The sequence below is a fragment of the Jaculus jaculus genome, chromosome X (genome assembly GCF_020740685.1).
Source record: "Jaculus jaculus isolate mJacJac1 chromosome X, mJacJac1.mat.Y.cur, whole genome shotgun sequence".
Taxonomy (NCBI): domain Eukaryota; kingdom Metazoa; phylum Chordata; class Mammalia; order Rodentia; family Dipodidae; genus Jaculus; species Jaculus jaculus.
The window spans coordinates 49667867-49694372 of record NC_059125.1 but is presented as its reverse complement, the minus strand read 5'-3'; the positions used below and the strand labels follow the sequence as shown (position 1 = coordinate 49694372).

The window sequence follows — 26506 nt, the reverse complement described above, 5'->3', positions numbered from 1 at the left end:
AACATGTTCTTGTGACTGTTGCTTCATTTTTGTAGCTCTATGGCTATATTCCCATGCCATTCTTTCCAGTGTGTGTGTGTGTGTGTGTGTGTGTGTGTGTGTGTGTGTGTGTGTATGTATGTATGTATAAAATCTGCTTTATAACAGGCATAGTGGCACACACTTTTAATCCCAGCACTTGGGAGGCAGAGGTAGGAGGATCACTGTGGGTTCAAGGCCACCTTGAGACTTCATAGTGAATTCCAGGTCATCCTGGGCTAGAGTGAAACTCTACTTTAAAAAAAAATGTGCTGGGGCTGGAGAGATGGCTTAGCAGTTAAGCGCTTGCCTGTGAAGCCTAAGGACCCCAGTTCAAAGCTTGATTCCCCAGTACCCACGTTAGCCAGATGCACAAGGGGACGCACATGTCTGGAGTTTGTAGCAAGCAGCTGTTGGCCCTGGCACACCCATTCTCTCTATATATCTATCTACCTTTCTCTCTCTGCCTGTTGTTCTCAAATAAATAAGTTAAAAAAATAATTTTAAAAAAAACTGCCTTGGGCTGGAGAGATGACTTAGTGGTTAAGGCAATTGCCTTCAATGCTAAATGACCCAGGTTCAATTCCTCAGGACCCATGTAAACCAGATGCACGAGGTGGCGCATACATCTGGAGTTCATTTACAGTGGCTAGAGGTCCTGGTGCACCCATTCTCTCTCTCTTCCCCTCCCTGCCCCGCCTACTTCTGTCTCTCAAATAAATAAATAAAAATAAAATATTTAAAAAAAAAACAAGGCTGGAGAGATGGCTTAGCGGTTAAGGCATTTACCTGCAAAGCCAAAAGGTCAAGCTTCAACTCCCCAGGACCCATGTAAGCTAGATGCATAAGGGGACACATGCATCTGGAGTTCATTTGCAGTGGCTGGAGACCCTGGGGTGTCCATTCTCTCTCTCTCTCTCTCTCTCTCTCTCTCTCTCTCTCTCTCTCTCTCTCTACCTGCCTATTTCCATATCTCTATCTTTCAAATAAATAAATAAATAAAACTGCCTTATGGATACTTTTGAGTATCTGAAAACATAAAGGAACTTTTACAATGGTACCCCATCACCTACTCTTTCTAATCATTAACTCATAGCCAATATTGTTTCATCTAGATGAGGTTCAAAAATTATGGACCATGGACCAAGTCTGTCCTGCTACTTTTCAAATATGAGCTAAAGTAATTTTCCTTCTTTATTAGTTGGAAAATGTTTTAAATACAATAATATTGTGAGACACATGAAAATGATATGATATTAAAATGTTAGTGTTCATAACATTTTTTTGGAATACAGCTAATGAGCACCATTCATTTATGCATCATATCTAATTTCAACTTGCAATGGTAAAGCCCAATCAAAGGCTGCTTTCCTCAATCTGAAAGTAAAAAAATCCAAAAAGCTTTGAAATCTGAGACTCTGAATGCAGAAATTATGTTTAAAGTTTTTGAATTTGGAGGCTGTGGTGTTTTAAATAGATGGCCCCCAATATATTCAGTTCTTTATTGTTTGTAGTTTGCATCTGCAGCCACCTGGCTGGAGGCAGTGTCACTGGGTGGATCTTCAGGTGTGGCAGTGGGTTTCAGATTTCAATCTAAAGATATGCAAAGTGTGCCTAGCTGGAGTTCCTGAAGTGTGCTGTGTAGCTTTTGGCTTTTGGCTTGTGCTTCTCTCTCTGCCTGGGCCTGTGAAAGCAGGCCAGCTTCTTCTGCCATTATGGAACTTCCCCTGGATCTGTAAGCTTCAATAAATATCCCTTCCTCCATAACTGTGCCTGATCTGGAAGTTCATCTCAGTGAACCTGAATCTGTCTGCTACAGAGGCATTTGGGATTTTGTTTATTTGGTGTTTTTAAGACAGGGTCTCACTATAGTCCAGGCTGGCATTGAACTCATGATAACTAAGGACATATTTCACAGGTAGAATGCCATTAGCATACAGCCCTGAAGTTTATCCCTATAATCACAAAAGAAAAAAAAAATCTAAGCCCTAACTAGATTTTTGGGGGGTTAGAGGTAGGGTTTCACTCTAGACCAGGCTGACCTGGAATTCACTATGTAGTCTCAGAGTGGTCTCAAACTCCTGGTGATCCTCCTACCTCTGCCTCCTGAGTGCTGGGATTAAAGACGTGTGCCACCATGCCTGGCTAGATTTTTAAGGTTTTTTTTTAATATGTGTATTTATTTAGTAGAGAGAGGGACCTAGATAGAAAGAGAGAGACAGGGGGCATGCCAGGGCCTCCTGCTGCTGCAAATGAACTCCAGACACATGTGCCACTTTGTACATCTGGCTTTACGTGGGTACTCAGGAATCAAACCTGAGCCTTCAGTCTTTGCAAGTAAGTGTCTTTAACCATTTAGCCATCTCCCCAGCTTCTTAGGAATTATTTGATGAGACGAGGAGTTTAACTACGATGATCTAAAGATATTGTTAGTATCTTTGGTAACAGCATAAATTTTTTTGGCATTGGGGGTTGAACCTAAGACCTTGTATGTGCTGGACAAACGCTCTACCAGTGAGCTATAATAACAAGTTTTATTACTGAGGTTTCCTAAAGGTTTTTTGATTTTTTATTCAGGTCAGTACCAGTCATAGTTATTCTAAAGACGCTACTTTTAGTTATACTTCTTGGGCAGAGGCTTTGAGGGCAGGACTGCATGGATTGAATCTGAAATGTCCCCTCAACAGGCCCATGTTTTGAAAGTTATACTCGCCCCTGGTTCTGGGTGACTTGCTCAGCTCCCTGCTCCCAACACTGTGCAGCAGCCTGTGGCACATGTTCTCCTCATCACGCCTCCCCTACCGTGACGGGCTGCACCCCTCTCCAGGTGTGAGCCCAAACACACCTTTGCTCCCTTACACTATTTCTCTCACGTATTTTGTCAGAGCAACGCAAAAGTAACAAATGCAGGCATTTCCTGGGTTTCCCTAGCTCCTTTGATATGGTCTCGGAGTTTGTGTGTTCATAAGTAAAGGCCATTTCTTTGTGGTTCTTCTGTTTTCAGTCTTTCCCCCCTCCTTGCACAAGTAATTTATATATGGGATACAGAATGAAAGCATTATAGCAAAGAAAAGTATGATATTGGAATTTTCTGTAATTTCACTTCTGTTTCCTACTAGGATAAAAGTTGGGAAATTTCATTTGGGAATGACCTTTCATACTGTTTTCATTGTAGATATAGCCCCATCTGTGGGGTCATTTTTTTCCTTGCTGGGACAGAATAGCTGAGAAAAACAGCTTAAGAAATATTGATTTCAGCACATGGTTTCAAAGAATTAGGCCTATGGTTGTTTGGCTACATTATTTATAGGTGTATGACAGTTCCGGAACATAATTAAGGAAACGAATGGCAGCCAGGAAGCAGAAACAGACAGAGCATGAAACCAAGGGCATAGCTTTCAAAGGTACACCCCCAGTGACCTATGTTCTCCAGTTAGGCCACACCTCATAGCTCCTACCATCTTCCAATAATGCTATAATATTACCAAATTATCATCAAATTATGAATCAAGGGCTAGAGAAATGGCTTAGCAGTTAAGGCACTGCCTGCAAAGCCTAAGGACCCATGTTCAACTCTTCAGATCCCACGTAAACCAGGTGCACAATGTTATGCAAGTGTGCAAGGTCGCACATATGCAAAAGCTGGCACATGCATCTAGAATTTGATTACAGCAGCTGGAGACTCTGGCAGGCACATTCCCCACCCCTGGCATTAAAAAGGCCAGTCTCTTGGGCTTGCCCCCAAAAAGTATGATTTATTCATTAGTTGGTCACCCTCATGATCTAAATCCTTCCAATAAGCCTCACCTCTGAACATTATTGCTTCAGAAACCAAGCCTTGAACACATGAGCCATAGTACATGTGTAAAGGATGTTACTTTCAGCAATTTTCTTTACCATACACAGAAATATGCACTTCTGTTCTGTTACTGTCCAGATCTGTAGATAAAATGTACTCCAAAAATGTACGTTTTTATACATTTTATTAAGAACATGTGTTTGTAATACTGGTATTGATCCCAGGCCCTTATGGATGGTAAGTATTTGCTCTACCACCAAACTATACCGTTAGCTCTGTAAGCTTTCAATTTTGAAGCAAAATTGGAAATGTTAGTGAACCATTTTCTAGTTACCCAGATACAAAAAAAAAAAAAAATGATCAAGTGATTGGTTATCTTCACTTGATCTTAGCCAAAAATCTGAGAGGCAATGATTGGCCATCTTGTTTAATCTATCATTTTCCCCACCCACGCCTAACATCATCTAGCTATCTAGTCCTGTATTCATATGATTTTTTTTTAAGATTTATACTACTCTGTTAATGAGATATTGGTAAGTTTCCTTTTTCTGTTCTTGTTCTATTATGGCATCACACTATGTTGGCCTCATTAACAAGCTGAGAAGTATCATCTGGGAGAATTTCAATAAGCTTGGTATTATTTTCTTTTTTATTTATTTATTTATTTATTTATTTTTAAATTTTTTATTTATTTATTTGAGAGCGACAGACACAGAGAGAAAGACAGATAGAGGGAGAGAGAGAGAATGGGCGCGCCAGGGCTTCCAGCCTCTGCAAACGAACTCCAGACGCGTGCGCCCCCTTGTGCATCTGGCTAACGTGGGACCTGGGGAACCGAGCCTCGAACCGGGGTCCTTAGGCTTCACAGGCAAGCACTTAACCGCTAAGCCATCTCTCTAGCCCTATTATTTTCTTAAATGTAAGAAATCTTCAGGGGCTAGAGAGATTTCTCAGTGGTTAGAGCACTTGCCTGCAAAGCCCATTGACCTGGGTTTGATTTCCCTGTACCCACACAAAGCCAGATACACAGAGTGGTGCATGCATCTGGAATTTGTTTTCAGTGGCTAGAAGCCCTGGCATGTCTATACTCTCTTTGTCTCTGTGTCTTTCTGTCTCTCTCTAACTTTGCTTGCAAATAAACAAAAAAATATTTTTTTAAAAAAGAAGCCTTCAATGAAGTCATTAGGATATGGAATTTCCTTTGTGGGATACTTTTAAATTATTATTTCAATTATTTTTTTTTAATTTAATTTATTAGTTTTCTTTTCAGTAAATACAGGCAGTTTGGTACCATTATTTAGGCTCATCTGTGATCTACCCCCTCCCATTAGACCCTCCTTATTATTGAAAATGGGTCGTGCATTGTGGAGTTAGCCCCCAGTTATTAGTATGATAAATGTCTCTGAAAATCATGACCCAACATGTGACTCTGACATTCTTTCCGCCCCCTCTTCCGCAAGATTTCCCTGAGTCAGGTTGGGTTCATTTTTGGTCTGCTTCAGGGCTGAGGTGTTGGGGGCCTCTGAGGCTCTGGCTCTCTGATTTGGTAGGAGTTGATTTTTCTCTGCATTGATCTCCTTCCCCTTTGTGCTGGTATCCAGTTCACAGGAAAACATCACCCTTGCTTATTTCGCCAGTTGTCCTTAGTTTCAGTTGGGCCCCTTCTGAGGTATGTTCAATTATTTTTTAATTTTTAATTTTTTTGTCAAGGTAAAACCTCACTGTAGCCCACGCTGACATGTCATTCACACTGTTGTTCCAGGCTGGCCTCAAACTCACAGTGATCCTACTACCTCTGCCTCCTCAGTGCTGGGATTAAAGGTGTGCACCACCATGCCTGACAATTCAATTTATTTAAAATGCATTAAAACCTTCAAAAATTAGCCAGCAATCAATGTCAATGTTTTCACTATAGTTAGCAGGTAATTTCATTTTTTTCAGTCTCTCCAAGAAAAGTGGAGGTGTGCTTGCCTGTCCTTTGAAGCCTGTCCTGGGAGAGGTGAAGGTTCCTATTCTTGCCTCATTTCTTAGAAAAAAAAAATCAGAGAGCTTTGAAACTCAGCACTCTTTCTGCTCTAGACATTCTAATCAAAAACTACAGTGACAGCCTGACAGTTGCCATGATTGACGCAGTTCTAGATGAGCTCCTGCTATTAGTTTTCTTACTACCCTTGCAAACGTGTATTCCTCTTCCCTTTCAAAGATAAGTAGATCTGTTCTCAATGAATTTATTGGACATGTGATATTACCCTTATTGCAGGGGGTGTTATTAGTGCCAAGTTAGACTTTTTCCAAGCTCTGGTTGCCACTGGAACAAACAATCTAAGATACGTGGACTTGTTGCGCATGTTGACTAGGCCAGTTTATTCTCAGAGCACAGCTCTTACTCACAAGCAGACTTACTATTCCATTGCCAAATGCATAGCTGCCTTTACTTGAGCATGCCCTAAAGAGGGACCAGCTGTAGTAGGGTAGTTTGTTCAAGATGTCAAGAACTCCAGGTCTACAGATTCCATTTGTCTCTTAGCTCCCCTTTCTCTTGGAGAAGATGGACATCATATTGACTTAAGTGGACACTTGGAACTAAGATCTGTAATACTAGAAGCTTTCTCATCTCCTAGTGAAGAAGTGAAATCAGCTGCACCCTATGCATTAGGCAGCATCAGTGTGGGCAACCTGCCTGATATCTGTCATTTGTTTTACAAAAAATAACTAGTCAGCTCAAAATGCAGTATCTTCTGCTTCATTCCTTGAAGGAAATGATTAGTTCTGCATCAGTGCTAGGCCTTAGACCATATGTTGAGAATATCTTGGCCTTATTACTAAAGCACTGTGAATGTGCAGAGGAAGTCATCAGAAATGCCACCAAGTGTCTAGGAAAACTCACTCTGATCCAGAAAGTGTCCTTCTGTGGCTTAAAGGATATTTGATTTATCATATGCTTGAATCTCAGTGGTTATAGCTGTGAAATTGACTATTTCTGATCACCTTCAACCTGTCAGTTCATTACTACATGGGTGTTTTCCTAAAAACTTTGGGAGGCCCAGATTTGAATGTAAAAAGAGTAGCCTTTGTCACATTCAATTCTGCAGCCCATAACAAGCCATCCTTAATAAGGGATTCTGATCTCCCACATCTTTTCAATGAGACAAAAGTGAGAAAGGAGCTTATAAGAGAGATAGAAATGGGTCTATTTAAACACACAGTCTATGAGAGATTTTCTAGATTAGGTTAGTTGAGTTGGGTAAACCAACCCTAAATATGGGCTGCATCAGTCCATGGGCTTGGACTGCATAAAAAGGAGACAGGGGCTGGAGACATGGCTTAACATTTAAGGCCTGAGGCCTGTGAAGCCTCAGGACCCAGATTCAACTCTCCAGTACTCACATAAGTTAGATACACAAGGTAGCACATGTGTCTGGAAGTCATTTGCAGTGACTAGAGGCCCTGACATGCCCATTTTCCCTCCCATTCTCTCTCTCTCTCTCTCTCTCTCTCTCTTAAAATAAAATATTTAAAAAATAGAAAGATAGCTGAGCACCAGCATTAGTCTCCTTCTGTCTCCTCACTGTGAACTGAATGTGACCAGCTGTTTCATGCTATTGCCTCCATGCCTTCTCCATCTTGATGGACTGTATCCCCTTGAACTATAAGCTTATATAAACCTTTTCTTGTCAGGCATGATGGTGCATGCCTTTGATCCCAGCAATCAGGAGGCAGAGATAGGAGGATTTCTGTGAGTTCAAGGCCAGCCCGGGACTGCAGAGTGAGTTCCAGGTCAGCTTAGACTACAGTGAGGCCTATCTTGAAAAGAAAAACAACAAAAATCTTTTCTTCCTTAAATTGCTTCTTGTCAGGTATTTGGTCACAGCATGAGAAAATTAACTAATTATAGCATTATATTATGTTTTCATTTGCTTTTCTATTTTTTAAATATTGATTTACAGAGAGAGAGAGAATGGGTATTCTAGGGCCGCTAGTCACTGCAAATGAACTCCAGATGCATATACCACCTTGTACACCTGGCTTTACTGAGGAGCCAAACCTGGGTTATTACCTTTGCAGGAAAGCAACTTAACTGACGAGTCACCTCTCCAGCCTTGCTTTTCTATTTTTGAAGCAAGGTCTCGCTGTGTTGTTCAGGCTGGCCTTGAGTTTGTAGTCCTCCTGTGTCTGCCTCCTGAGTGATGGGATTGCTAATGTACCACCATTCTTTTTTTTTTTTAATGATTAGACTTTCACATCTTTTTACATGACTTTGTTTTGCCTTTCTTTGTCAGTCCTCTCCATTTTTGTCTTTTGCTTATTTCTTGCCAGGAGCTTTTTGTATGAGTATAGCAGTTACCTTCTCTCATGTCCAGAATAAAACACTGAGCTAGAAACAGTTTCTAGGGTAAGTTTCATCATGATGGGAAAAGCATGGCAAGACAGAGAGCAGGGTGTCACATCTTGTTCCATCAGCTGGAAGTAACCAGCAACAGTGAGCTAATGAACACTGGCAAGGGGGGGGCACGCTAGATTATAAAATCCCAAGGCCTGCCCCAAGTAACACCTCCTTACAGCAAGGTTTCACCCCCAAAAGGCTCCACAACCTTCCCAAATTGCTACTAGCTAGGGACCAAATATTCAAAACACAGGAGGCAGCCAAGCATGATGGTGCATGCCTTAAAACAGGGAGGCAGAGGTAGGAGGATCATGGTGAGTTTAAGACCACTCTGAAGCTACATAGTGAATTCCAGGTCAGCAGGGGAGGAGGCTATGGGTGACATTTTATTCAAATCACTCAAGGAATGATAAGATTTCATTTTCTTCTCTCGCTCTTTCTCTCTCTCTGTTCTGAGGATAGAACCGATCGATGGCTTTGAACATGCCAGGCAGTTGTTCTATCATTGACTGCACCCCCTAGCCCAGTGATGGAAATGTTGAAGTAGTCATTGCACTTCTGCCAATTAGTGATTTATCTTTGAACTTTATTGCTGTTTTCTCTCACTAAAATATAAGCTACATGACAGAAAATATTTTTTGCCAGGTGTCTTTCTGGCTATATCCACAGTCACTGAACAATAACTTCTATGAGATAGGTGCTTCATAACTGTTTGTTGAATGAATGAATAATATTTTGTGTGGTGGTAGGGATGGAGACCAGGGCCTTGTACATGCTATGCAAATGCTCTACCTTTGGACTATTCCAGCCCAAGGTTATTTTCAATTAAGAGTATTGTTACATATCAATCCATGCATAACCTTCTTGGTGTTTGGGGTTTTTTGTTTGTTTGTTTTGTTTTTCTGAGGTAGGATCTCACTCTAGCCCAGGCTGACCTGGAATTCACTATGTAGTCTGAGAGTAACCTCAAACTCACAGCCATCCTATCTCTGCCTCCCAAATGATTGGATTAAAGACATACACCACCACAACTGGCCCCCTCCTTGTTGCTTTATATGATTGCATGTAATATTGCCAAATTACAGTTAATAGAGATTGTAGAATAATTGATTCATTCAATGCTCTGTGAAGATTTTTCCATATTTTGTTATTAGAAACAGTACTGTAGTATATCTTCATACATAGTGCTTTACTAACATGTTAATATGTATAAAGAATGATTTTTTTAGAACTGGGATTGCCAGTCAAATGTATAGCTTTTAAGTTTAAGTTTTGATGGATATTGCCAACTCTATTGTACTAATGGATTCAGACAGACAAATTTCATGACCTCTTTACAGTACTTACAAATGCAGATCTATAATAATATGTAAGGAAGAAGCAGTATCCTGTTTCAGCTTGCATATTTCCTTATCTGAATGAAGTAAGCATCATTGCACATTTTAAAATCCATTTGCATTTCTTTGTGAATTACTATTTGTGTCCCTTAACTATTTTCAATTCTTTTGCCAATTTGTTTACACACACATAATACATATATATATATATATACACACACATATATATATATACATACACATACACACACACACATATATATATATATACACATAATTTTCATTAGTTGTACATGGTACTAGATTACATAAGATTTTGTTAATACAAGTATAAATTCCCCAACCCCCCTTGTCAGTTATTTTCTCATTGGTAGGACAAAATACTCAATCAAAAGAAGCTTAGGGAAGGAAAGAATTTATTTTGGCTTACATTTCCAGAGGGTAGAGTTCATTATGGTAGAGAAAGCATAGCAGGATCAGGAAGTTGATATCATATCATCAAATCAGAAAGGAGGAAGTAGAGACAGACTAGCAAGCAAGGCCAGGCTATAACACCTCAAGGTCTGCTTCTAGAGGCATATTTCCCCTAGCAAGGCTCCACCTCCTAAAAGTTCCATAACCTTTTCAGAACAGCACCACCAACTGAGGATAAGTATTCAAACACATGAGTCTATGGGGGGGGCATTTTATCCAAACTACCATACTTCTAGATAGTTTTACATCTACTTTCATGTTTTACATGCATAAGTGATTTTATGTATCTATAGAAAATCTAAGAATCACATTTTTCTTACAGTGGAACAAAATTCTGTTGTGTATATATACCTGCTGACTGGCTGGAAAGCGTTATACAGCCTGTTGGGAAAGAAAAGTCACCAAAAGTCTTAACCAGCAGTGGACCCTGCAAGCTAAACAACTGGTCACCCAGTCAAGATGCACCCAGTGGGCCAATAATGGCATGTTTGTTGTGGGGATAACCAATGGCTCTCTCATTCAACTTGAGGTCCACTAAATGAGAAGGAATTCATGCTTGATACTGAAAATCTACTCAAAAGCCTATAGCTGGAAAAGTCACAAGCCCTAAGAGGGAAATTATTACTGTTGTTTTGCTACATGGATATATCATGCCCACAGACTTGCCCTGTAAATACTTATGTTTATGTCCATTCATTAATGCTGTTCTCATATTTTGTTAGAAAAGTCTCTATTTTAAGATGGTGCTGACTTTTCTCTCCCAACAGACTGCATAGCACTTTTTTCCCCAGCACTTTGACAGTCAGTCAGAAGCAAAGAAGCATCAGCTCAATTCCAGTTTTATTTCTCAGTGTCCTCCACCCTGTATCAGTTAAGGTTTGCTTTGTGTTCTAATATATTATCTATCTTCGAGAAACTTTCATGTGCTACTGAATAGAATGTGTATTCTGCAACATTAGATGGAATATTGTGTATCTATCTGTTAGATACATTTGTTCTATGATATAATTTCATCCAGATGCTTCTCTATTTACCTTTGCCAGGATTATTGGTCAGTTGGTGAGAGTGGGGTATTGAAGTCACTCAATACTATTGTGCTTGTGTTAACCTGTGACTTTAGATCCAGCAGTGTCTATTTAGTGAAATTGGGTGCACCCGTGTCGCATATGTGCTTATATTTGCAATGTTCTCTTGTTGTACTTCCTTAATCAGTATAAGATGGCCTTATTTCTGTCTTCTAACTAATGTTTGCTTAATTCTATCCTATCAGATATTATAACAGCAACCCAGCTTGTTTTCTGGACCTATTAACTTGAAATACCATTTCCATCCTTTCACCCTAAGGTACCATTTGTCCTATGAAGAGAAGAGTTTCTTGGAGGCAAAAAAGAAGGATCTTGCCTTTTAATCCATTCTTCTAGTATGTATGTTCATTAGGCTGGAGAGATGGCTTAGTGGTTAAGCACTTGCTTGTGAAGCCTAAGGACCCCAGTTTGAGGCTCGATTCCCCAGGACCCATGTTAGCCAGATGCACAAGGGGGCACTCACATCTGGAGTTTGTTTACAGTGGCTGGAAGCCCTGGCGCACCCATTCTCTCTCTCTCCCTCTTTCTCTCTCTGTCTGTTGCTCTCAAATAAATAAATAATTACTTTAAATGCTTTAAAATATTTAAAAATAGTTTTTGTTTATAAGCACAGAGAGGGACAATGAATGAATATGAGCATGCCAGGGCCTCTAGCCACTACCATTGAACTCCAGATACATACTTTGTGTATCTGGCTTTCAGTGCATACTAGGGAATTGAACCCTGAGCCTTATGCTTTGCAGGAAAGTGCCTTGACTACTGATCCATCTCTTCAGCCCCCATACCACCCTATTAATTTAGCTTTCCCTTGTTGTAATGTTCCAAATCCTCCATCTTGTCTTCAAGATCAGATATTCTGTCCTTTCCTTGATCCATTCTACTGGTGAGGCTTTCTATGGAGCTCTTAATTTGACTTAGTGTATTTTTCATTTCCAGTAATTCAAATTGATTGTTCTTCAGTATATTTTTAAAATTATTTGCAAGCACAGAGACAGGAATAGAGAAGGGAGAGCGAGAGAAAGATAAAGTATGGGCACACCAGGCCTTTTGTTACTGCACATTCCAGATACACGTGCTACTTTGTGCATCTGGCTAATGTGGGCACTGGGGAATCCAACTCAGGTTGTCAGGCTTTATAAGCAAGTTCCTTCAACCACTGAGCCATCTCTCCAGCCCTTCTTCAGTATTTCTTTTTTAAAAATATTTTATTTTGATTTATTTGAGACAGAGAGAAAGAGAGAGAGAGAATGGGCATGCCAGGGCCTCTAGCCACTGCACACTACATGCATGCACCGCCATCTGGCTTATGTGGGTTCTGGGGAATCTAACCTGGGTTTTAGACTTCGCAGGCATGTGCTTTAAATGATAAACCATCTCTCTAGCCTAGTATTTCATTTTTTAAAGAAAAGTTATCTCTTTTAAAAAAATATTTTATTCTATTTTCTTATTTATTTGTTAGAGAGCGAGAGAGAGAGAATGAGTACACCAGGGCCTGTAGTCACTGCAAAGGAACTCCAGACACACATACTACTTTGTGCATCTGGCTTGCATGGGCACTGGGAAATTGAACCCAGGTCATCAGGCTTTATAAGCAAGTTTCCACTGCTGAGCCATCTCTCTATCCTTTCTTCAGTATTTCTTTTTCTTAAAAAAAGAAAGTTCCTTCTTTTTAAAAAATATTTTATTCATTTATTTATTTGAGAGAGAGAAAAAGGGAGAGAAAATGGGTACACCAGGGTCTCTAACCACTACAAATGAACTCCAGATACATGTGCCATCATGTGTATGTGGCTTACATGAGTACTGGTGAATTGAACCTGGGTCCTTAGGGTTCACAGGCATGTACCTTAACTGCTAAGCCATCTCTCTAGACCTTCTTCAGTATTTCTATTTCCTTACTAATATCTTGTATTGACCTCCTTAGTTCATGGGTCTGCTTTCCTTTATTGTCTTGTGATTCCTGATTATTTCTGAAGTTTAATTTCTTCTTTGATTTCTTTGAGCATATTTGAATTCTATATGGCATTTCTTCCCATTCAGTCTCACTAGGGGTGGTTACTGTGAGAGACATATATTTTTTGTTTTTGTTTTTGTTTTTGTTTTTCAAGGTTTTTCTCTAGACCAAGATGACCTGGAATCTACTATGTAGTTTCAGGGTGGCCTTGAACTCATGGAGATCCTGGAGAATCAAACCTGGTTTCTTTGACTTTGCTCATTCAGTTTACTGTCGTGTGCCATGTGACATGGGAAATCCATCATCACAATTTTCTCATAACCATCTAGTTGTAAATGATCTTTCCCGTACCCTTAATGAAAATTACCCCTTTATTATATATTACCTATTTCCTATTTTTATTTGCATCTATTTTTAGACTCTCTATTCTGTTGCACTATTTGTAGTAGTTATCTTCTCATTGCTGGGACAAAACAACCAAACAGAAGCAGGTAGAGAAGGAAAAGGGTTTATTCTGGCTTACAATTTCAAGTGGAAGTTTTGTAGTGGTGAGGAAAGCATGGAGGACCCGACAACTGGGGAATCACATCTTGTGAATACAGCTGTGAGGAAGCAAAAAGAGTTATCTGGGTAGCACTGGAAAGAGGGCTAGACTATAAAATCCAAGGTCTCACACCCCAGTGATAGACCACCTTTAACAAGGCTCCATCTTGCAAAGGCTTCATCAGCTGAAGACTGAGTAAGCAGCTTAGTCATAAACACTTGAGACTATGGGTGACATTTTACATTCAAATCACTACACTATTCTTGGCAATAACAGGATTGTACATCAGTTCACCCATTGAAAATATAACTCAAAGTGCAAAGGTAGGCATCCTTCATGTATTCAGTGTGGGAAAATGAGCAGAATGAACAGATTTTACAGCAATACTCTGTTACAGGAACAAGTGACATTTGAAAATGTGGTTTTGGACTTCACCCAGGAAGAGTGGAAGTATCTGGACACTTCTCAGAAGACCCTACACATGTATATAATGCTGGAGATGAACAGCTTACCTGCACATGGTTGGTAAGGGCAGATTTCCTGGGCAAAAAAGAACCATCATATCTGACTTGTCCTCCATTACTGTAAACACTGTAACCTTCATGATTTTCCCTTAATAGAATGATTTCTAGTTTTAGATTTTCATATTTATTTTATATTTAGAATTTATTTATGTGTACTGTGTAAGTTAAAGATACATATTTGGGGAGGACACTCCTGAAATTGCTTCCTCTCCTGTACTTCTGAGGCTATCTTTATTTTCTGTAACATGCTGAAACATGAAGAGGACCCGTGCTTCATAGAAAGTGAATTGTCAAGGTGTATCTACCCTGGTAATCAAGAATTGTATGGATGATCAAGGAGTCTTATTCCTTGACATTAGTGGCCTCTTCCTTAAATCTTGAGTTTATGAGACCTCCTGCCACCTTGGTAGCATCTCTGACCATTGATACCTGTTTACTTGTTTTGTTATTGTTTTTGCATTTGTTTTCTATGTGATTTCCTTTCAGAAAGGGAGAAAAATCACAAATCTTCACTGCAGTACATTTCTGGAGAACTTTTATTTCAATGGGAAGTACTAAAAAGAGCCTAAAAGGATAATTTATTGTTTTCTATTTTGAAAATCTGATATATTGGTGGTCAGATAAATATCAAAGAAATTATGACAGACTGTTGAAACAGACAACTTTCATCAACCATAAGTTGGTGACTGATAAGACAAGCTCTACATATAACACATTTGGAAAAATACTTGATAGATGCACAGAACTTTATACTTTAGGTAAAACTGTAATTATGTTTCATATGAAAGATCCTGAAATCCAATTCAGAATTACTTCATTTAAAATATTTCATTTATTCATTTAAAAGAAAGAAGGAGAGAGAATGGGTGTACCAGGGCCTCCAACCACTGCAAATGAACTCCAGATGCATGAACCACATTGTGCATTTGGCTTGTGTGAGTACTAGGGAATCAAACCTGGGTCCTTAGGCGTCACAGGCAAGTGCCTTAACTGCTAAGCCATCTCTTCAGCCCCCAGAATTACTACATTTTAATACAAGCTCTATAAGAAAGACCACCATTGAGAGATTTGGATGTAAAGGGCTACCTAGCTATAGTGCTTCTTATCCTGTGCCTGAGAATGAAGGTGTCATCCAAAGTGGAATGAAGCCCTCTGAAGATAATCCATTTGAAGAAGTTCTCTATCATAAGCAAGCCCATATTCAGTATAAGAAAGGTCAAGCTGGAGTGAGTCCAAATGTTCATATTGTATGTGGCGAGAACTTTATCAAGAAGTCACAGGTCATCATACATCAAAGAACACATACTGGAGACAGGTGAGGTGAAGCACATCAATAGTCACAGAACTTGGGAGGCTGAAGTAGGAGGATTATGTGAGTTCAAGGCCATCTCTAGGCTACAGAGTGAGTCCCTCATCAACCTGGGCAAGAGTGAAACCTTCCCTTGAAAAAAAGAAGAAAAAAAACCACATATTGGGGAAATGTCATATGCATGTAGAGATGTACGTAGAGATTGTAGGAGGGCCTTCAGTGAAAAAACAAACTTCATTGTGCATCAGAGGATTCATAGTGGGGACAAACCTTATGAATGCACAGAGTATAGGAGGGCCACCTCCTAGAACTCATCCTTTATTGTTCAACAAAGTGTCCATACTGGGGAGAAACCTAATGAGTGCTTTGAGTGTCCAAATGTTTTGTCCCAGAAGTCACATCTCCCTATCCACCAGTGAGTTCATACCAAAAACAAGCACTATGAATGTGAGAAAACTTTCTGTGAGAAATCTTATTTTCTTCAATTTTTTATTTTATTTGCTTATTTGCAAGGGGAGGAGAGAGAATGAGAATAGGCATACCAGGGCCTCTAGCCACTGCAAACAAACTCCAGATGAATGAGACACTTTGTGTAACTGGCTTTACATGGGTACTGGGTAATTTAAGCTGGGTCTTTGGGCTTTGCAGGCAAGCACGTTAACCACTAAGCCATCTCTTCAGCCCTCATTTTTTAATTTTTTTTGGTTGTTATTTTTATTTATTTATTTGAGAGCAACAGACAGAGAGAGAAAGAGACAGAGAGAGAGAGAGAGAGAGAGAATGGGCGCACCAGGGCTCCAGCCACTGCAAACGAACTCCAGACGCGTGCGCCCCCTTGTGCATCTGGCTAATGTGGATCCTGGGGATTCGAGCCTCGAACTGGGGTCCTTAGGCTTCACAGGCAAGTGCTTAACCACTAAGCCATCTCTCCAGCCCCTCATTTTTTAATATGCCAGATAACTCATACTGGGGAGAAGTTCTACAAATGTACTCAATGTGGGAAGACCTTTCCTCAGAAAACACAGCTTTTCATACATCAGAGAACACTCACTGGAGAGAAGCCCTATAACTGTAGTTGGAGGGCTTTCAATGAGAATTCACATGTAGTGAATATACAAAGACTTTGTGCCAGAAGTCTCACCTCATAGGTCACCAGAGAATTCATACAGGAAAGATACTGTATGTGTGTACTTACTGTGAGAAGGCATTTTCCCAGAAATCATGTCTCACTGGTTATCAAAGACTTTATCCTGATCCAATGGGAATATGATCAGTTTATAGTATGTTCATAACATTCCCCATAAATATGATTAAAAAGATTTCATACTAGAGAGAATCCTTATATATTTACTGAATGTGGAAGACCTTTTCTCAGAAATCACCTCTTACCATACACCAGAGAATTCAAATGGGGGAGAAACCCTCTTCAGTAAGCTGAGTAAAGGCTAACCTTTTTCTGGAGAGCCAGAGAATACACACTGATAAATCCTCTATGTGCAATGACTGTGGGAAGTCTTCTGCCACCATGTCTACTTCTCTGGACATCAGATTCCATATAGGAAAGAAGTCATAAAATAGGTACAGATTGTAAAAAATTTGACCTCTTTTTGCATGGAAAAACAAGTGAACAGACATTATATGGATATGTTACATATTTAAAATAACACTACTTTTAGTCAGGCATGGTGGTGCACGCCTTTAATCCCAGCACTTGGGAGGCAGAGGTAGGAGGATTGCCGTGAGTTCGAAGCCACCCTGAGACTAATTCCAGGTCAGCCTGGACCAGAGTGAGACCCTACCTCAAAAAACAACAACAAAAAAATATGACACCACTTCAAATGTATGTTCCTTAGTATATCTCATTACCCATCTACAGAATGGTCTGATTGAGGAGGGGGTATAGCTCAGGGGCAGAGCATTTGACTGCACAATGGTCTGATTAGGTGCTCAGTGTACTTTCAGTGCTGTAAATATGGAATTTATTTATTCCTCCTTTAATTCCGCTTCATGTTAATGTGAAAAAAGGGTTGTAAATAATGAACTTTTAAGGAGGAAAGTTTTGTTTTTACTCACTGTTTCAGAGGTTTCACTCCATGGTCATTTGGTCCTGTTGCTCTTAGGACTGTGATGACACAATACTTCATGGTGATAGGAGAGGAGTCCTGTTTGCTTCATGACACTGGAAAGCAGAAACAGGAAGGGTTCAGGGTCCAAATATCACTTTTGAATATATACCCCAAATGACCTATCTTCTAGTAGGGCTTACATCCTAATATTGACCAATCCTCTAACAAATGGATCTTTGGGAACCACTTTAAATCCAAACTATATCACCCCCAGATGATCTCTGCCCCCTTCACAGAATAAATATATCTGGAATAATTAGCACTGTTTTCTTATTGTCCACTCCTTAAATGTTTCACAGAATTCTACTGTAATATTATTTGCATATGGTAAATTATTTGAAAGCCACTGTTTTGTCATATTTCTATACTTCTATCATCATATTTTTCTGGTTATATAAATTTATGTTGATTTATACATGTATAGACATAAATTCCTTGTAATTTTCTTTAAAATCATCAACTTCCTCAAGATCATTAATATATTTCTTTAATTTTGAGCAAATGTGCCTCTCACTATTTCCTTTATATCTGAGGTTATTTCTCATAGACTATATTTGCAATTTCTTTTAGATAACCTAATACTGATGTCTTATTTATTTTATTTCTGTACCCACCCACACACCAGTGTTGTTTTCTAATTGATTCCATTGTGCTTTCATTTCATTAGAATCTTTCTGTCTGGTTTTCTACAATGATATCTCATATTATATTCTGGGCCTGCTGACTTTACCCTTTACTGCATCACACTCATTGCCCTTGACCTAGATTTTTTATTTTGTTCTTTTTTTTCGAGGTAGGGTCTCACTCAATCCCAGGCTAACCTGAAATTCACTATATATTCTCAGTGTTGCCTCAAAGTCACATATCCTCCTACCCCTGCCCCCCAAATACTGGGATTAAATGTGTATGCCACCACACCCAGCCCATTGATCTAGATTTTTGTTTGTTTGTTTGTTTTTTTGAGGTAGGGTCTCACTCTAGCCCAGGCTGACCTGGAATTCACTACCAAGTCTCAGGGTGGCCTCGAACTCACGGCAATTCTCCTACCTCTGCCTCCCGAGTGCTGGGATTAAAGGTGTGTGCCACCACACCCGGCTTTGATCTAGATTTTTGAATAGCAAAAAAATGATAATAATATTTGAGTATTTTTCTTTAGTGTATTTAATAAAACATATATCAGGTGCAATAATACTATGAAAAATATCTAACTTTAGAAGAGCCAATATGAGGGTAAGTGTGATGGTTAATATTAGTTGTCAAGTTGGCAGGATCTAAAGTCACCTAGGAGACAAACCTGGGCATGTCTGGAAATGAATTTCTTGATTATGTTAACTGGAATGGGAAGACCCACTGTAAGCTTGGACAGCACCATTCCATGGGCTATAGTCCTGGACTAAGTAAAAAAGAAAAAGCTAACTGAACATTAGCATTTGTCACTCTCTGCTTAGTATGGATTAAATGTGACCAGCTTTTTTATGCTTCTGCCATCATGCCATGACGGACTATATCTTCTCAAACTGTGAGTCAAAATAAAACATTCTTCACTTATGTTGCTGTTTCAGTCAGTTTTGTGATGCTGGAACAAACACCTAACCAAAAGCAGCTTATAGGAGAAAAGGGTTTATTTCAGGCTTACAAATTCCATGGGGACACCGTCAATGGCTGTAGACGCTGCAGGCTCATGTCCATAGATCCAAGAAAAGAAACACCTCCTATAGCCAGCACCACAAAAAAGCCAGAGTTTAAACTGCCCCCCAAACACACCTTAAGGCTAGACTCCAAGATCTACCCCAGTGACACCTCTTCAAGCCAGGCTGCTGGAGACACAAGTTAAAAGATCAGTGCAAGTCTATGGGGTCATACATTGAAACTACCACAGTTGCTTCTTTTTTTGTTTGTTTGTTTTCTGTGGGTGTTTTGTTTTGTTTTTTCGAGGTAGTGTCTCACTCTAACCCAGGATGACCTGGAATTCACTATGTAGTCTCAGGGTGGCCTCGAACTCACAGCGATCCTCCTACCTCTGCTTCCCAAGTGCTGGGATCAAAGGCATGCACGACCATGCCCAACCATAGTTGCTTCTTGTCAAGGATTTTGTCACAGCAAATAAGGAGGTGACTAACACAGTAAAGATAAATTTAAACAAATAATCAAGCCATCTTATAAAACCATTACATTTTCATGTTAATTCAATTATTTTTCCACTGTTAGAAGGGATGTCATGTTTAGACATGGTACTAATCCAGACTTCTGGCAGCAACACTGATTTAGCAAGTACCTCTCCTTTAGCCAATTCCCATTCATATGGAGTCAAGTTTTATGCTGTAGACCTCCCTTTGTTACAATTTCACTTTCTGTAGTTTCAGTTACCTGTGGTCAACCATAGTCTGAAAATATTAAATGGAAAGTTCCAGAAAAAAGCTATGAGTTTTAAATTTCATACCATTCTGAATAGCATGATGAAAACTCAAGCCATCCCTCATTATCCTAGCTGAAATATGAATCATTCTTTTTCTACCCTATTCCCACCATATATACCACCAATTCATTCACAATCACTTAGTAGTTGTCATGGCTATTTGGAGCACTTGTGTGTTCAAGCAACCCTCATTTTACTTAAGAGTGTTTTAAAGCACTAGGGTAATAATGATAATTGTGTTATGGTATAGTTCTAATTGTTCAATTTTATCATTAGTTTATTACTATGTCTAATTTATAAATTGAACTTTGTCATATATACATACATATTGGGGGGTATTGTTGGGGTGGAAATAGGCCAGGTATGATGATGCATATCAGTAACTCCAGCATTCAGGAGGCAGAGACAGGAAGATCATGAGTTTGGGACAGCATTTGCTATACAGTAAAACCTATTTTGTTTTTGTTTTTGTTTTTGTTTTTTATGAGGCAGGATCTCACTCTACTCCTGGCTGATCTGAAACTCACTCTGTAGTATAGGCTGGCATAGAATTCACGGAGATTTTTCCTACCTCAGCCTCTTAAATGCTAAGACTAAAGGTATATGCCACCATACCCAGCTTAAGAAGACCTTTTCATACAAACAAAAAGTACATATAGGGTTCAGTACTGTCAGTGTTCACCTATCTACTGGTGGTCTATAGGTACAGAACTAGCAGGCTATTTTACTAAGTAGTACAACTATATTTAGTGAACGCCAACTTTGCCATGCAATTGTCATGTAGGGGGAGTTGAGGGATTGGAGGACTGATCAAGTCAGAAGATATCAACCTGAGAAGGCTGTAACACACTTAAACTTTATTGGTGATGCGCTGACACGTTTGTATGAAGCAGAAGTTCCTAACAGAAGAAATCTGTACAGAGGTAGAAGGGGGAGTGGTTTTAGGAAACTAGTCAGAAGCAAAGATGAACAATGAAGCTCTTAGGGGAAAAAAGAGAGAGAGAATGAGAGTAGCCATGCCAGGGCCACTAGCCACTGCAAACAAACTACAGACACTTACATAGGTACTGGAGGATCGACCCTACGTCCTTAGGCTTCATAGGTGAGCTCCTTAACCACCAAGCCATTTCTCCAGCCCAGAGGCGTGTTCTTTATGGCTATCTGTGGTGGTTTGAATTAGGTGTCCCCTACAAATTCATGTTTTGAATGTTTGGTCCCTAGCTGGTGGCAATTTTGGAGGTGGACCCTTGCAGGGGGTATGCTGTTGGGGGCAGCTTAGGAGTATTATAGCCAGCTCCTTACCAGAGTTTGGCTCACATTCTTGCTGCTATTTTCCACCTGCTGTGGCAGAGGTGATGTCCACCCTTTGCTCATGCCATGATTTCCTCTGCCATCATGAAGCTTCCCCTCAAAACTATAAGCCAAAATAAATCCTTTCCTCCCATCAACTGCTTTTTGCTAACATTATCTATTGCCAACAGATTGGAGGACAGGAAGGTTTGTAGGATATTTGTTGTAGTTACCTTCTCATTACTGAGACAAAACACCCAGCCAGAAGGAGCTTGTGGGAGGAAAGGGTTTATGTCAGGCTTATAGTTTCCAGGGCAAGCTTCTTCATGGCAGAGGCAGCTGGCTCACTTCATCATACAACCACAGCAAAGAGAGACCACACAGAGAATTAATAGCCAGAGCTCAAGCTGGCTCTGAACACGGAGTAGCTGGACTCAAGATCCACCCCAGTGACACACCTCCTCCAGCAGGGCTCTGCCTTCTGGGGACTAAGTAAGAAGCTTAAGCAAAAATATCTTAGGTTTTGTCGGGCGTGGTGGCGCACGCCTTTAATCCCAGCACTCAGGAGGCAGAAGTAGGAGGATCGCCATGAGTCTGAAGCCACCCTGAGATTACATAGTGAATTCCAGGTCAGCCTTAGCTAGAGACCCTACTTCAGAAAAAAAAAAAAAAAAAGCCCTGAGGCTATGGGGACATTCCCATTCAAACTACCACAATATGTATAAAGTAGACAGGCTCTACTTTTTGCATCTGGCTTTACATGGGTCCTCAGGTATCAAAACCAGGCTGTCAGACTTTGCAAGCAAGTATCTTTATCCAGCTAACCATCTCTCAAGCCCCAATAGGCAGGGTCTAAATGACTAAAAATATGCTTGTTTGAATTTTTTTTAAATATATGTGTAAATACATATGCTGCTAGCTAATGGTGGAGTTATTCCTCCTCAGTAAACCCATCACAACTTGAAACTTTTTTAAAAAATAAGGATTGGTACCTCTTATTTATTTATGTATGTATGTATGTATGTATTTTTGTTTATTTGAGAGCGACAGACAGAGAGAGAAAGAGGCAGATAGAGAGAAAGAGAATGGGCACGCCAGGGCCTCCAGCCACTGTAAACAAACTCCAGACGCGTGCACCCCCTTGTGCATCTGGCTAAAGTAGGTCCTGGGGAGTCAAGCCTCGAACTGGGATCCTTAGGCTTCATAGGCAAGTGCTTAACCACTAAGCCATTTCTCCAGCCCTCAACCTGAAACTTTTATAAATGGAAAATCCATTTAATACACCTAACCTACTGAATATTTTAGCTTAGCCTTATTTACTTTCAACAGTGTTCAGAAAGAATACTAACACTGGCCTACAGTTAAGTATAATCATCAAACACAAAACATATGATAATAAATTGTTAAATATTCCATGTTGTCCATTGAATACTTTATTGAAAGTGAAAGACAGAATGGCCCCGTGTATATTTTACATCATCATAAAGTCAAAAAAATCTTGTCAACTCATTGTATATCCAAGACCATATGTATTTAATTTTAACCCTCACAGGCTTTTAAGCTAATGGATCCCGACCTACAGAAAAGAAACAAGCTAGGAGCTAATACACAAAAACTTAGTTATATAACAGTGTATCCCCTAACCCCAGCTTCTCTTATAATCTTTTATTTTTATTTTTTTGCAAACAGAAAGCAAGAGAGAGGGAGAGAATGAAAATGGGTGTGCCAGGGCCTGTAGCAGCTGCAAATGAACTCTAGATGCATGTGCCACTTTGTGCATCTGGCTTTACGTGGGTACTGGGGAATCAAACCCAGGTTACTATGCTTTGCAAGCAAGCACCTTAGCTGCTGAGCCATGCCTCCAGACCCTTGATTTATAATCTTAAGTGGTATGTTATTTTGAAAATCCTGAGTTTGAACCAGTGGTAGTGCACCTTTAAGGACCCATAGTGCTACAGAGATGCAAACTAGAATTTCAAAGCTATTTACAAGCAGTCTGTTCACATCATAGGGGAAAAGAAAACAGATGGCTATGCATAGCCAGAAGAATTATATTACACTCCTGTCAAACTGGTATTACCTACCTTGACCATGTACTCACAGATGTTCTGAGCTGACCCTATGCTTGGTCTTGGCCAAACTTGACTTAACTTTCTCTTCTTTTTAGGCCCTTGAATTCTGCTTGCTCTAAGCTTGAGCAATCACAACCAAAGTGGAGCATACCCTTGTTCTCAACTTCTGAGAATCAGTGACCATGGTGGATACTTCCCTGTCAGACTCTACTAGCTCTTTCCCCTTATTTGTATAGCCTATTTTCTTTCTCTTTTATTTATTTATTAGAGAGAGAGAATGGGTGCACCATGGCCCTTAGCCACTGCAAACGAACTCCAGACACTTGCACCTCGTGCATCTGGCTTATGTGGGTATGGAGAATCCATTCTGAGTCCTTAGGCTTTGCAGGCAAGCACCTTAACTACTAAGCAATCTCCCAGCCCTGCCCAGCTTATTGCTTAGTGATTTAGTTGATCTCTGCTTCCCCCCTTTTATCCCCTACATACCTTTGTACAGGACAGAAAGGTACATGGCTCACTCTGGGAACATAATTTCCCACCTCTGAAACAAGCTTAATTGTTTTTACTTGAACTGTTTATTGTTTATGCCTCTGAGAACTGTTCTTCTGGCTTTAAAGCTGCCCAGAGGCTCACAAGCATAGCATTTGGCTTTCTGTCCCATTTTTTCCATAGGAACACCAGTTCAACACAAATCTTGCCATCTTTGCCTTCCAGTGGCCTAAACAAACCCCTTTGTCTGATAGACCCTTCTCTTGTCACCTCTAGATTGTTTCACCATTTTATGGATTCAATCTATATTACATTTACCTCATCCTCTCATCTATCTAGTTTATTTGTCAGATCATATACTAATGCAGAAGATGCCAGCTATATGTACCTTACCCTTTGTAAGTATTCTTTTACACAAACAAGTTCTCTCTGTGCCACTCCATACCACGTAGAGGAAGATGGCCATCTGGGATTCCTCCCACACTCTACCTCCTGATGCCTCAACCTTTGTTATATATGTTTTAAAACCTATAGCAAGATGAACGCAAACCCTGCTACCACAAGAAGACACAGCACCACCACACAGGAAATAACAACCTTCTTGGTATCACCCACATGGATACTTCCCTCCCAAGCTCAGTTGCATGCCTTGCTGACCATAGCCAGGATCATGCCATTGTTTCTTCCAAACTCATCTTTGGCCCTGCCATGCCCTATTTATGACTCCCAAGTGTTGTGTGAAACTTTTTCTCTGGGGACATATGGGCACACTTCTATTCGCCCCACATAGGTCACAGACAGTAGACCAAAGTATGATTATGCCAAGACCAGTTTTGGTGAACCAGTGAGTTTTATGGGGTTAGTTACAGAACAGGGTGAGGAGTTACTTATAGGAACATGGAGCCCCCAAAGCAGCCAGCCGTTCCACCAAGAAGTTTCATCCCAGCATGAATGATGACCTCCCCATAGCTGTTTCAAGGAGCTCCCTGTGTCAAGATTACCACTGCAGATGCTCTTCCATCAGCCTCAGGATGAAGTCTTACAGAGCATGGAGACCCCAAAGCAGCCAATTCAGTGGAGCTCATTGTACCTTAATCTTTTACTCTCTATATGGTCTATCTGACCCTAAGGCCCAGAGACCTCATGCATCATTGCATACACCTGGTACAGGGTAGGGCCTAAGGTCTCAGTCTGATAGCCTTCCTCACACCCTTCTTTCTATGAGGGAATGTCTATGGGCCCAATATTGTGAGCTTCTTGTGAGTTTTCTCAGTGGCTTCCTTTCAAGGTAGGGACTCACTCTAGCCCAGGCTGACTTGGAATTCATTATGTAGCCCCAGGCTGGCCTCAAACTCATGGTGATCCTCCTACCTCAGACTCCCAAGTGCTGGGACTAAAGACATGCATCACCACGCCCAAGGGAGAGAAAGAGAGAATATGAATATGGATGCACCAGGGCCTCAAGCTGCTGAGAAACAAAATCCAGAGGCATGTGCCACTTCGTGCATCTGGATTTTATGTGGGTAGTGGGGAATCGATCTTGGGTCATTAGGCTTTACAGGCAAGCACCTTAACCACTGAGCAATCTTCCCAGCTCCCATTTAGATTATCTCTAAATAGACAAATTATGAAACATGTTACTATGTAAAATTGAAGTTCATATTCTTTTGCTTCATATTTTACATGGTACAAGGCAGGTGAAATATATTTGGCTGTGTTTATGAACATGTTTATTTTGTTTTATCACATCAAGAAACCATACTATAAGGAAGATCATACCTATAAAATTGTGAGATATATAATTCTAAGCTTTGATAACTTGCTGACATCTAACAGGAGGTTCACGGTGACCTACTTCCTGTTTGCTTTGCAAAATCAAAGTCATTGGTAGTTTTAAATTACAGGGCTGGAGAGATGGCTTAGTGTTTAAGCATTTGCCTATGAAGCCTAAGGACCCTGGTTCGAGGCTCGATTCCCCAGGACCCAAGTTAGCCATATGCACAAGGGGCCGCATGCATCTGGAATTTGTCTGCAGTGGCTAGAAGCCCTGGCGCACCCATCCTCTCTCTCTCTCTCTCTCTGCCTGTCACTCTCAAATAAATAAATAAAAATAAACCAAATTTTTTAAAAAATTAAAATTAACTAATATAAAGGAAAATTTTATAACAATAATGGCAAGGTGAGACTCTGAATTAAGGCACAACAAATATGTTTTTCCAACATTTTTAATGAAATCTTTCAAGCACACAGAAGAAAGAATTGTACAGACAGCATCATGTGCTGTCTTTCCAGGTTATTACACATTTATATTCATCTATCCATCTCTCTATCCATCAACCCATCTTATTTTGTGGTGAATTCAAAGTAAGAAATATATACCATACTCAACAACCCTTCTCCCCTAAATAATTAAGCACAAGAATCCAATATTCACTTATATTTTTTATGTAAAATGTGTACACTGTGAGATGTGAAAATCTCAAGTATATCATTCAGAATTTTGTTTTGTTTTGTTTGAGGTAGGGTCTTGCTCTAGCCCAGGCTGACCTGGAATTCACAATGTAGTCTCAGGGTGGCCTTGAACTCGCAGCCATCCTCTTACCTCTGCCTGCCAAGTGCTGGGATTAAAGGCAAGTGCCACCAAGTCCAATTGCCTTTAGGGTATTTTAGTATTTTTATTTATTT

The 26506-nt window shown here is 40.1% G+C and overlaps 1 protein-coding gene across 2 annotated transcripts in view; it reads right to left on the bottom strand.

Moving 5' to 3' along the window:
* LOC101617655 (protein SSX1) overlaps positions 1-26506 on the bottom strand; it is an 80316-nt gene that overhangs the window by 24919 nt on the left and 28891 nt on the right. Inside the window, exons 1-2 of one of the 2 annotated variants that reach the window (XM_045140591.1) lie at positions 19319-19342; positions 17502-17607 (exon numbers count right to left, since the gene is read on the bottom strand). In XM_045140591.1, the coding sequence (XP_044996526.1) occupies positions 17502-17572 (71 nt within the window). In that variant the 5' untranslated portion in view covers positions 17573-17607; positions 19319-19342. Of the gene's footprint in view, positions 1-17501; positions 17608-19318; positions 19343-26506 lie in introns of those variants that run through there. The other variant, XM_045140590.1, reaches the window with a different exon arrangement.